The sequence below is a fragment of the Gossypium raimondii genome, chromosome 13 (genome assembly GCF_025698545.1).
Source record: "Gossypium raimondii isolate GPD5lz chromosome 13, ASM2569854v1, whole genome shotgun sequence".
NCBI classification, from domain to species: Eukaryota; Viridiplantae; Streptophyta; class Magnoliopsida; order Malvales; family Malvaceae; genus Gossypium; species Gossypium raimondii.
Window position 1 is genome coordinate 50,347,335 of NC_068577.1, and position 12,771 is coordinate 50,360,105.

Genomic DNA, 12,771 nt, shown 5'->3' on the forward strand with positions numbered 1-12,771 from the left:
TTTCTAACAGAATCTTTGGGTCAATAGATAATCAATATGAAGAGTTAATTGGTAGATACAAATACCTAAATGGGTTAAAGATTACGTTTTAATGGTGCAGGATATTTTATTACAAGATCAACGTTAAATAAAGTTGAGGTTTAAATTCAACTTCCTCTTTTATAACTAAAACAACAAAAATAAAAGCAATGTTTTTGAGCATCTAGTGAAAAGAAAAATAATTAGACCTTCGAATACTTAACATTGTCTAAACCGAGAAACAAGAAAATTACTTTGTACGTTAAACTCACACACATGATTTCCTCACATTTTATTACTCTATCTTGTCTCCTTATAAATATTTTCACTTCCAAAATAAAATTGTTGGATATTAAATTTAATCATGTTACCACGTGTGTGTTTATTTCTTCAATATTTATGTATTTTTAATTTATTTATACAATTTTATATTAATTAAAATATTCACATAATTATCATTAAAAATATAATTCATAATATACACTATTAATATTTATTAATTTCCATAGAACTTAAAAAGATTTATTTCTATTTTAAATTTATTCACTAATTAACTTTCATAATTAATTTTTAATTCCTTAATAATAATATTTTACTTTAATAATTTCACCCAACAAAATTAAAATATTATAAATAAATATTTAAAAGTAAAATGTAGTATCTCTTTATTTATCATTTTACATGTATGAAATCACTCACTGTCATCAACAATCGGCATATTACGATGTATATCTCTATATAACAAAATAATTTCTCCCTCCCTAATCTATTTCCATTCCCTTCGTTTCCTCCCCAAATCCCTCCCTCTACATTTTCTCTTTCCCTTCTTTTCCTTTTCAATACCAATCCTTTCAAAATCACATCATAATTTCACAGATTATTATTTTTTAATTTTTTGTGTTTTTTAAGGTTAAATTTATTATAAATTCGAAGATACCGAAATTCAGAAACCTGGAAGATCTGGAGCCATTACCGGCTTCCACCGGCAACGGCCAGATCCGGTACCGAACACCATCCTCAGCCGAGCTCCTCGAGTCCGGTCCAAACGGAGGCTCATTATCTCCGACCGGAAACGGCACCGACGATCACCTAGAAAAGATGATCAAGCGTTCAATGGCGAGGCATGACTCCATCTCCGACAAGATCCATAAGTACCGAGGCGTTCTTCTGGTCATATCCATCCCTATCGTTCTTATAACCTTTTTTTTATACGTCATGCCGGGGAAATCGGCGTCTGATGCTGCCGTGCTGGAGGAGATCGAGTTAAATAGCAGGAGAGTAGGGGCGAATTCCAGAGGGAATAGGAATTATGCGGTGATTTTTGATGCGGGGAGTTCCGGGAGTCGAGTTCATGTTTATTGTTTTGATCAGAATTTGGATCTTGTTCCAATTGGCTCTGATTTAGAGCTTTTTGAACAGGTAATTTATTTTTTTCCCAGTTAGTAATTTTTCAGACAGAATTATATTTTCTTGGAATGGAGTTTTGTCGATGATGTACTTGTGGATTTAAATCTGGAATTTGGATGAGAACCGTGACTTTACGATGATAATTTATATGGTAATTCAATGGCATAGTATGGGTTTTATTTTTCCTATTTCATAGCTTTTTTTTTGTTGGAGGGGGAGATTATATTTGTGACCTTTATTTGATATTTGTGAATTGTGACATGGTTTGACTCAAATATTGTAAGGTAGGATTTTAACTTGTATCCTCTAGAAAAGGATTTTACTTGAATTGAACAAAAAAAAAAAGTTTAAAACATCAATTCTTTGATCTCTTTTCAAGGTACCATTTTACTTGTGTGCTGTGGAACATTTTCTTCAATTTTATGGAGGTTTTTGTCGAAGTATTAATTAGTTTTAAGTGTGTTGTTTTGTTGTAGCTTAAACCAGGTTTGAGCTACTATGCAAAAGATCCACAGGCTGCTGCAAATTCATTAACTTCACTTCTTGACAAGGCAGAAAGTGTTGTTCCACTAGATTTACGATCAAAGACCCCTGTGAGAGTTGGGGTAGGTATTACTTTCATGCGTTATGCATTCTAAGCCTTTTAATTTGCTGAACAATGGGACTCTGTGTGTAGGCAACTGCTGGTCTGAGGGCATTAGGAGGCGAGGCATCTGATAAAATTTTGCAATCGGTAATTTTATTTTCGGATACATGTTTGTTATGGCCACAACTTTTACTTTACCATTTCCTCAAGCTAATGCAATTTAAATATGTATTTAGGTTAGGGAACTTTTGAAAAGTAGAAGCACCCTTAAATCCGAGGCAAATGGGGTCAAAATTCTGGACGGCTCTCAAGAAGGTTCTTATGAGTGGGTATGATATGCTGAATTTTCTTGTACTTTTATATTTGCTTTTACTTTGCATACTGTAACTGGGGTTAGAGTATCTTGGCGATCCCTATATTATAGCTAAAATGCAATTTAATCCTTGTATTATAGAACCGAGTAATTTAATCTTTAAGCATTTGATATAGGTGCAAACAAGTAAAATTGATAACAATATTGATGTAAAATTATTTAAATGCTGATGTGGACTTTTCTTCTCAAATCTTACAAAGTACATGAGTTGTACATGAGTTGCAATCCGACAATATGTAAGTTCTTAATTGAAAAAATGTTGCTACTTCAATTCTATCTAGAGATCAATATTATTGTCAGATTTCGGGGGTCTATGCTAGCTTTAAGATGGTTTCCTGTTAACATTGCTATCGACTTTACTTATTTCTCCAATGTCAAACATGGAAGAGATTGAAGGACTCAATTCTGTAATATAATGGATTAAATTGTACTTTTGACTAAGTACAAGGACTACTTGATATTTTAATCTTATAACTGGTCAACATGATCAGTCTTGCTTAAGATGATTTCATGGTGGTGCCGGAGCCAACTGGAGAAATCCGAGGGGTTTCTCTGGGGTAACTTAGGGAAACTAGAATGAAGTATTTACATGCTGTCAGGGGCTAGGCTCCGTTGCAATTTTTCCTACTGATTGAGCCAATGGACCTAATTTGGACTTTCTTAACCTCCATCTTCTTTTATAGGTGACAATAAATTACCTACTAGGGAATTTGGGAAGGACATATCAAGACACAGTTGGCATAGTTGATCTTGGTGGTGGATCTGTTCAAATGGCGTATGCCATCTCCGAGAATGCTGCTTCAAGGGCTCCAAGTGTACCAGCTGGACAGGACAATTATGTAAATGAAATGTATCTCAAGGGATCAAAATATTACCTCTATGTACACAGGTACCCTCCATTTTAACAAAATAGGATTCTATTAATGATTTGAAATTGACTATAAAAAGAAATCTTAATGGCTTGTGATTCCTTCTGCAGTCTTATCAGACAGGTCTCTATTCTGTCATTTTTATAATCTTTATATTTTAGTTATATGCTTATGGCTTTCTTGTGTACAGTTATTTGCATTATGGCTTACTGGCAGCTCGAGCAGAAATTTTTAAGGCCACTGAAGATTCTGGCAACCCTTGCATCTTGGAGGGTTTTGATGGTATGTTTGAATTTCTTCAGTCGCAACCAACACTATAAAGTGCTACTTTTTTTTAAATATATATATGTGTGTATGTGTATTTGGGCTGCAAATGGCAGGCACGATTTATGAATAACTAAGTTTATAGCTACGATGACTGAAAATGTGGCAATTGTCTGTATTTGCTTCCTACTGCTAACTGTATTCATCTCTCTATTCTGAAACTTTGAATGCACTGAATAATGGAATAGTTCGAATTTTTGTAACGTCCTATCATCTTTGTTCAGCAGAATATTTGCCATTTAAGTACTTGACATATTGGGAATTTTATCTTTCCAAGGTACTTATAAATATGGAGGAGAAGAATATAAAGCATCAGCGCCGTCATCTGGTTCAAGCATGGAAGAATGCAGGAGGGTGACTCTCAAGGCTCTTAAAGTAAATGATTCATGCACGCATATGAAGTGCACATTTGGTGGCATATGGAACGGCGGAGGTGGAGATGGACAGAAGAATCTGTTTGTTGCTTCATTTTTCTTTGACAGGGCTGCCGAGGTATTTACCCGTTTGAGAATCTTATTGCCTGAAACAAGCCCATTAGACATTCTAACTAAATTGTTTATGAATTCAGGCTGGTTTTATTAAAGCCAGTGATCCTGTTGCAAAAGTTCAGCCCCATTCGTTTGCAGATGCTGCTAAACGTGCTTGTCAAACCAAGTATGCAGATGCTAAAGCAATATATAAAGATTTGGGCGAGAGTAACCTGGCATATATATGCATGGATCTGGTTTACCAGTACACGTTGCTCGTCGATGGATTCGGTAACTTTTAGCATCAAATTTAAGTTATGCAACTTCGTAATAAATGGGCCTCCTAGGATTCTAATTGACCGAAGTTATCTTTTTCTCGTTCAGGCCTTGATCCGTACCAAGATGTTTCGTTGGTGAAGAAAGTGAAATACCGAAATTCCTTTGTTGAAGCTGCTTGGCCGCTAGGCAGTGCCATCGAAGCTGTGTCAGCAATGAAGTAAAAATTCCAGGTCAGCATCATCAACTTTAAATTAGTCACTGAAAAATTGCATGACTTGGGTTAATATTGGCATTTGCTAATCGAATACACTGTAATTTGCAGAACGACTCAGAAATTGGATTTTTTGGTGCGGAATAATCGGAAGAGAAAACAGTTTGATTTAATCTTCTTCATTGGTAATTTACAATTTTCCCCCCCTGATTTTTATAATTTTTGTGAGAGTTAATTGAATTAGTTCATTTAGTTTGTAAACTGATTATGTTATGTTACCAATGTGTTTGTGTCCCTAATACCTTTTTGTGAGTTAAAATGATGTTCAATTCTCATTTGTCTCTTGTATTACATACTCTAAATCTTTTTTTTTAAATTGATATTTAGATAATAAAAATTTAGATAGATTATTAGATATTTGATTTGGTATTTTGTAAGTTAGATTATTTAGAAGCTAATTCCGTACTACGTGGCATATTTATTATCTGCAGCATTATATTAAGATCTCCTTTCAATCGGATTATATATTTGTTATACCCTTTTAATTATTCAATTCAATATGAAATTATTTATCTCTACATCCACAAGTTATTTAATTAAGAAATAATTAAAATATTTTTTAAAATAAATAACAAATATTATTACCTTTACATAAATAAAAATTTATAATAAGATCTTTAATTGAGTTTGGGTAATGATTAATTAGTCTTTCTCTTTAAAGTTAGATCTTTTGAAAGACTTTTATCTTCTTTATAACATATAATAATCAAATCAAATATAACTTGGAAAAAGAAAAACATAATTTGGAATTTAAAATATGTATTTGATTATTTCGAAATATTTGACCTTTTATCATATTTGAAAAGCTTTTGATAGATTTAAGATCTGTTTGGATGAGATATGAGATTAGTTCAAATGAGAATGAAAACAATAGCGATGAGATTAGCTATTGGATTGTACAGCAATGAGTTTTAACACTAATGATGAAACATAATGGTTGTAATTAGAATAAAATTGAAGTTAAAAGACATTAGATCAAGGGTGTCTTTTAATAAATAATTAAAAAAGTAAAAATTATATTCATATTAACTAATAATATACAAATACAAATTATTGTGTTAAAATATAATTAAAATATTCGTTGAGGTTGTTTTTATTAAAAATAAAAATTTAAAAATTAATGAATTAAAAATAAATAAAATAAAATATTGATGAAATTAGAAGGTGTGAGTTTGTTTAAACACACTCCAATTATTTCTGGATTTCCAAATGTTTAGTGCATAGGATCCCAACGCACTGATGGAATCTCACCCATAATGAAAATGGAATCTTATTGATATGTGCCTTTTTCCTTCTCTCTCACTAACACCAAAATTGAGATGCTTTTACTTTTATTTATTTTATTCACTTAAGTAATCAATTTTATTATATAATAATTATATTTATTTTACATAATAATTTAATAAATATGTAAAAATAAAACCATTATACATATTATTAATAAATTTGTAGTTTAACTTATTTTTAATAAATTTATATAAATCAAATAACCAAAAATTTTCATTGTATACAATTTTGTTTTAATTTAGGCCCAGGCTCAGCCCAAAAATGGGCCTAAATTTTGTTCAAGCTCGACCAGAATAAAAATGTTAAAACTTGGGCCCGATCCGGCCCACTCGTATTAATTTTCATATCATTTTTATATAATTTTTAAATATATATAATACATCAAAAATACTAAAAACATCAAAATAAATATCTTCCAACAAATTGAAAATAAATTTTAAAAATATGTAGACTTAAATAACACATTTCCCAACAAATTGAAAATAAATTTTAAAAAATATGTAGACTTAAATAACACTAAGATAAATGTAACTTAAAAAGTAAATGCCTCTAAAATAATAACAAAATTAACAAATGTCTTTAAAATGATAACAAAATTAACAATAAAATAAGTTTTATACAATATCCAAACAATAGCAACAAAATAGTAGCAACATAATAGTAAAATGGTAGCAAAATAGAGATAAAACAACAAGAAAATAACATTCAAAAACAAAAACAAAAAAGAACAGATTTTTTTGTCCTTTTGTGAATTTGGGCCGGGTGGCCCGACTCATTATCAAGTTTACTTTAAAATAATAACAAAATTAATAATAAAATAAGTTTTATACAATATCCAAACAATAACAATAAAATAGTAGCAACATAATAGTAAAATGGTAGCAAAATATGGAGAAAATAATAAGAAAATAACATTCAAAAATAAAAAAATAAAAAGTAGATTTTTTTGTTTTTTAGTGAATTCGGGCTGGGCCCGGGCCAAAATACCTTACCCAAGGCCCGGCCCATTTTTTAAACAGGCCTTATTTTTTTGTCCAAGCTTATTTTTCGGGCTTATATTTTTGCCTAAACCCTCCTAAATTTCGGGAGGGCCTTCGGGCCGGGCCGGATTGCCCGACCCATGATCAAGTCTACATTCTTCAGTCTAGAAACTGCAGTAACTATTGATCGTTTCGTAAAGAACTATCCGTCTCTAAATGCTTGAGAATTTGCATCCCATTTGCTCTTCATGAGGTATTCATATGCCCCATTGGTCGAAAATCTTTGCACACATCCCCAGAGCCAACGCCAAAACAAACATCCAGACCATCTCTTGCAATTGATGGTTTGATGTGGCAATGTGAGACAGAACATTGCTGTTAAACCAAGAACTAAGAATGTCCTATCTCCATAACCCCTTACAGCCAACGAGATCCCGTACCAAAATGCCATCATCTCGCACACTATTACCAACGTACACCTTGCAAAATGGCCCAATATTAGGAACCCAATCATCATTCTAAAATATAACTAATTCTCTATCCGATTTTGCTTTTTCCGTGACCAGAATCATTGTCGCAATCACAGTCGTGCCCACGACCTGTGCATAACAATGCTAAAAAATGAAAAAAAAGGAGGTTTTAATTGATAAAGATAATAAAATAAGTAAATACGCAATGTAATAAAATAAAAATAAGAACAGATTCGAAATTACAAGAATAAATTTAAGGAAATAAAATAAATGAGTGAATAAAATATTTTTAAGCTTAGCCTTAGTCTCGGTACACCTTGAACTTGAACTAGTCCTTGAAAGAATGTTTTTCCTTCTAACAAATAAGTTGGTTATAGCGATCGAGGACGCCTCAAACCACCAGCTTTTCCTCTTGTAGTCAGTTTCAGTACGACCTGCAAATCGACCATTGTTGAATTTCTAACCACGTGATACGTACCCGTAATTTAAGACTTCGATAGCCTTGCGATTTGAAAAGCCCAACTTGAATTAATGGCCTCAACTGCGTAGGTCATTTAAATCTGATCACTATCTCCCTTGACGGAATCCAACTGGCTTTTTCCACCTGAACACATTAATTTGTTCGTGAGATTTTGAATACAGCACGTGGGATTTTGAATATAGCATGGCCGACCTAACTTTCCAACTGTACTCCAAACGATTTCAACCCAATGTGCACTTTTTGAATTGAAATCGAATCAACTTTAAGGGACAAATTTGTACTATCCCATATACCGGGGAGATAGCGAATATCGAATTGCAAAGCATTTAGTGTGGGTTAATCATGAAATAAATCATGGTAGATGGAGTATGGAAGTGGCTTTTAATGGGAATTGTGGAAAGGGGAAAGGGCTTGGAAGGAAATTAAACCAAAAATGTTGAAAGTAAAAGAAAATAAAAATGGCAGAGTGAAAAGCAACTGACGGCGGGAAGGGAAAAAAAAGGAATTGTTTTATTCCAAAAAAAAAAAACAAATGTGTCCAGTTGGTTATAGCCACTAAATATTTATACACACTTTTAGTATTAAAATTTAGTTAGATTTTCTCTAAATATTATCACTAGATAAATTAAAATTTAAACTAATTATAGAATTTTAACAATATCAAAAATAATTTGATCTTTATCCAGCCAACTTCAAATCTTTAACCTTTCAATCTACCCCTCCTCTTTGCGTCTTGTTCCAATTTAGCCCATTTTTGTATGATTTTGAGTTTTAGCACACTAACTTCATTCCTGATAAGAAAAATAAATTTAGTAGCACCTTATTCGATAATTAGCCAAAAATAAATGCATTAAAATACAAATTTATCTTTCTATCAAATTCCCCTTACTTAGCCCATGTTTGTCCTTAAGCATGATGTCTACTAAAAATTGTTCGACAATCCTTTTTGAAATCAAACCCCCTTTCTCAGTCAAGTATAATGCAAACAGTTAGTTGAATAAAAAATAAATAATTGCTAGATTCAATCAATAAGCATTTTATAAACTCTCGAACAATATGCCAAACTCAACTACTTCACTAAATTTAAGATTAATCAAACTTGCAAGACAATCTTACTCAATATATATATTTTTAAACTTATTCGTGACATGGTCAAGTCTTTTGATGCGAATTGAGATGACAACCAAGCACCTCACCCTAGTTACTCAACTTGACATTTTTTATTATTATTTATTATTTTTTACGAATTCGAGACAGCCAAATCTTTTGACGTGAAATGAGATGACAACCAAGCATCTCACCCCGGTTACTCAACTTGGCATGTCTTTAACTTATTTATTTCTCTTTTCTTAAGGCAACTCAGTTAGCGGAATGTTACAAGTTCCAATTCGTCTCCAAATCTTTTGACGCGAAATGAGATGGCAACCCAAGCACCTCACCCTAGTTACTCAATTTGGTCACATTTCAAGTCCTTCACTCTTATCAAAGCCATTAACAGATTACTTATTTATTTATTAAAATGAGTACTTTCATTAGACAAGTTTAAAAGAGCCAACAACTTATACGAAATATTGACTAAGCCATAACATTTTCAATTCTACAAAATATCTATTGATCAAGTAAGCAATAGTTCTTCATGACTCAACCAAATATTTAAATAAACTTATCATAAGAAATAAAGGTTTATTTTCGAAAAGAATTGAGGAATTATCTTAGTGAATGAACACATGCAAAGAAGCAATAGTATGACATGCCCCTCCACTTATCCCACATTGCCCACAAAGTGCAAAAAGAACAACAAAAATTGAGGTAAAGTGTACTCCCCGTGTATATTCAATGGGTTGGAGGACGGTGGAAGTGACCGCTTTTTAGTATGGTGAGGATGCTTGAGATGTTGACTTTCATTGTTTTGAGACGAGCTTCAATGCGATGAAGTCATCCGTCCACAGTGGAAGGTAGCTGCTCCTCTTATTCTCTAGTAGCTGGATTGCGTCTTTGCCGAAAGACTTTATTGCTTTGAGTGGTTCGTATACCTGGGGGGAACAAAATAAAACATAGTAGAGGTACCGACAAGTAAACCCATAGAATCCAAACAATATTCATCCAAATGATCCATATTATAAGCATGCGTTAGGGATGAAAAATTAGCTCTGGATGGAAGAATATTTCTAGCTAAATGTGTGATGTAAGGGTCGAGTATGAGAGGTCAGTGGGTCCGAATTACAGTATAAAAATTACATGCAAACCAATATCCTAAATTGACCCTAAAACCAGAATGCATGCACCATAAGAAAAATAGTTTTGTCTTAGTTAAGACAGATGTAGAATCATTACGACTCGAATAATTAAAAGCGAGAAACCTATGAATGTACCTTAGGGTCAGTTCATGCACTAACAAAGCTTTAGAGGTCTTAGAATTGTAAGACCGGGATATTGAGTTAGTCAAAACCGAATAAACTAGATCGACATCAAAACCACTAGGTATCTCTAGAAGAGCAGTATGGTACGAGTCAAACTGAACATCGTCAGGGTCAACAAAACCAATGGCTATGTTAAAATAAAAAATAGACATAGTAAATGAATGACCAAGCAATCTGAATTTAATTACATTTGGGATTTCAAATGTCCTAACTACAGACATATTAAAATTAAATGTCGAATAAAATTCGAACATAAGTTCATAATATGCAGCACAGTAAATATTCGCGTATGATGTCCAACTAATAGCAACAAAATAATTAAATACCGACTCACGCATGTTAAGTGCATCAAGGGTAAAAAGAAAGATATATTTATAGACTGAAATTGGCCGAGGTTGAATTTCCTCGTATCTTGTTTCGTGTTCCGATGTCGTGAAATTTAGAAACCCTTGAAGTCTTTGTTCTGGCGGCATTGTATAGGTTCAGCCTCGGCAACAACACCAAAATTTGATGGGCGTCAAAACCACCAAATATAAATTCCTATAACAAGATAACACTAAATAGTAGTATAGAGCAGTAGGGTCGAATCCACAGGAACTGGCTATCCAATTTCACCTTTTTTCATGACCAGAATCACTGTCGCGATCACAGTCATGCCCACGACCTGTTTGTAGCAATGCTGGAAAATGAAAAAAATAGGGTTTTAATTGATAAAGATAATAAAATAAGTAAATACGCAGTGTAATAAAATAAAAATAAGAACAAATTCGAAATTGTAAAAATAAATTTGAGGAAATAAAATAAATGAGTGTAAAAATAAGAACGTTTAAATCCAATTACTATCTCCTTGGCGGAATCCAACTGGTTTTTCCCACCTGAACACGCCAATTTGTTCGCGGGATTTTGAATACATCACGATCAACCCATCTTTCCAACTGTACGCCAAATGATTCCAACCCAACGTGCATTTTTAGAATTGAAATCGAATTAACTTTAAGGGACGAATTTGTACTATCCCATATACCAAATATATAACGAATACTGAATTGCAAAGTAGTTAGTGTGTGTTCATATTTTACGATTACTTTGTCGGAGCGATAACCGGACTAAGGCTAAAAGGGACTTAGTTAATCATGAAATAAATCATGTTAGATATAGTATGGAAGTGGCTTTTAATGGGAATTGTGGAAAGTGAAAAGGGGAAAGGGCTTCGAAGGTAATTAAACAAAAAATGTTGAAAGTAAAAGAAAATAAAAATGGCTGAATGAAAAGCAACCAACTGCAGGAAGGGGAAAAAAAACGAAAGGAATTGTTTTATTCCAAAAAAAAAGAAAAAAACAAGTGTGGCCTGTTGGTTATAGTAACTAAGTATTTATATACACTTTTAGTGTTAAAATTTAGTTAGATTTTCCCTAAATATTATCATTAGATAAATCAAAATTTAAAAATTAAATTTGAACTAAAGATCAAATTTAAACTAATTATAGAATTTTAACAATATAAAAAATAATTTTATCTTTATCCAGCCAATTTCAAATTATCAATCTTTATCCAACCAACTTCAAATTTTCAATCTTTCAATCTACCCCTTCTCTCTGCTTCTTGTTCCGATTTAGCCCATTTTGTATGATTTTAAATTTCAGCACACCAACTTCATTCCTAATAAGAAAAATTCAAATTTAGTAGCATCTTATTCGACAATTAGCTAAAAATAAATGCATAGAAAATACAAATTTATCTTTCTATCACATACCATACTCTTTTGTAGGCAATTTCAAATCCACATTAGAAACCTTCATAGAAAAAAAAAACAACAATTGGATCGGTTAAATTTTCCGAGACACATCACTTGAGTTCGATACTTTCTGTGAAGAAGCCAAACCAAAAAACCTTAAGCATTGGTAATAAATGTGAACCCCAACTTTAGAATAAAAGACATTCAATATAATTCCGATCCGAACGCACATTATTAAGAGGTTGATGTATCGACTCCCAATTAGCCAAAAAAAAGTTCCTTTCATCCTCATTAGCACCCTATGTAAATCTCCAAACTAACCTTTCAATCTCATTATATATGCGAACCAAAAGCATCATTGTCTCCATGAAATAGTTAGAGATTGTTGTAAGAATTGACTTAACAAAGATCACCTGACCAATTTAGCATCCGATCTATTGAATCGACTATGAAATTTCTCAACAATGAACGGATATGTGCTATTACTCACACGTTTATGTAGCAAGGGAACACCCATATTTTTCCCCAAATCATAAACCGACTGAAAACCTAATTTATCAATGATTGCCATCATCACTTTTTCCTTTGTATTTGGTGAAAATTAAATTAATGTTTTACGAGCATTAATTCAATGTTCAATCTGAACCCAGATTGAATACAAACAATATAAAATCTGTCCAGTAAAACAAATTCAAATCCTCGACAAAAAAGAAGTGAGATGTAGGATCACTCCTCCTACCAAGGTAATTGGCTCCCATTGCAGTGCCTTAGCAATGTTATGTCCCAACCTTTTCATGCCAGATA

General features: G+C 32.5%; 1 protein-coding gene across 1 annotated transcript; it reads left to right on the plus strand.

Moving 5' to 3' along the window:
• The first annotated feature begins 751 nt into the window (after nt 1–751).
• LOC105783326 (apyrase 2) lies at nt 752–4,869 on the plus strand. The gene is made up of 10 exons (XM_052626741.1): nt 752–1,437; nt 1,902–2,030; nt 2,102–2,158; nt 2,248–2,340; nt 3,068–3,273; nt 3,444–3,535; nt 3,855–4,069; nt 4,146–4,335; nt 4,429–4,553; nt 4,646–4,869. Exons 1-9 carry the CDS (start codon nt 1,117–1,119, stop codon nt 4,542–4,544), a joined length of 1,419 nt encoding a protein of 472 aa, XP_052482701.1. The 5' UTR covers nt 752–1,116; the 3' UTR covers nt 4,545–4,553; nt 4,646–4,869.
• Nucleotides 4,870–12,771: the final 7,902 nt, after the last annotated feature.

What these genes read in the sequence shown, in the direction of transcription:
- LOC105783326 (XM_052626741.1), top strand. Translation starts at nt 1,117, where the DNA reads ATGATCAAGCGTTCAATGGCGAGGCATGACTCCATCTCCGACAAGATC. An exon ending in ATTTAGAGCTTTTTGAACAG is followed by an intron (nt 1,438 to 1,901) that starts GTAATTTATTTT and finishes GTTTTGTTGTAG; the next exon opens with CTTAAACCAGGTTTGAGCTA. An exon ending in TATTACCTCTATGTACACAG is followed by an intron (nt 3,274 to 3,443) that starts GTACCCTCCATT and finishes TCTTGTGTACAG; the next exon opens with TTATTTGCATTATGGCTTAC.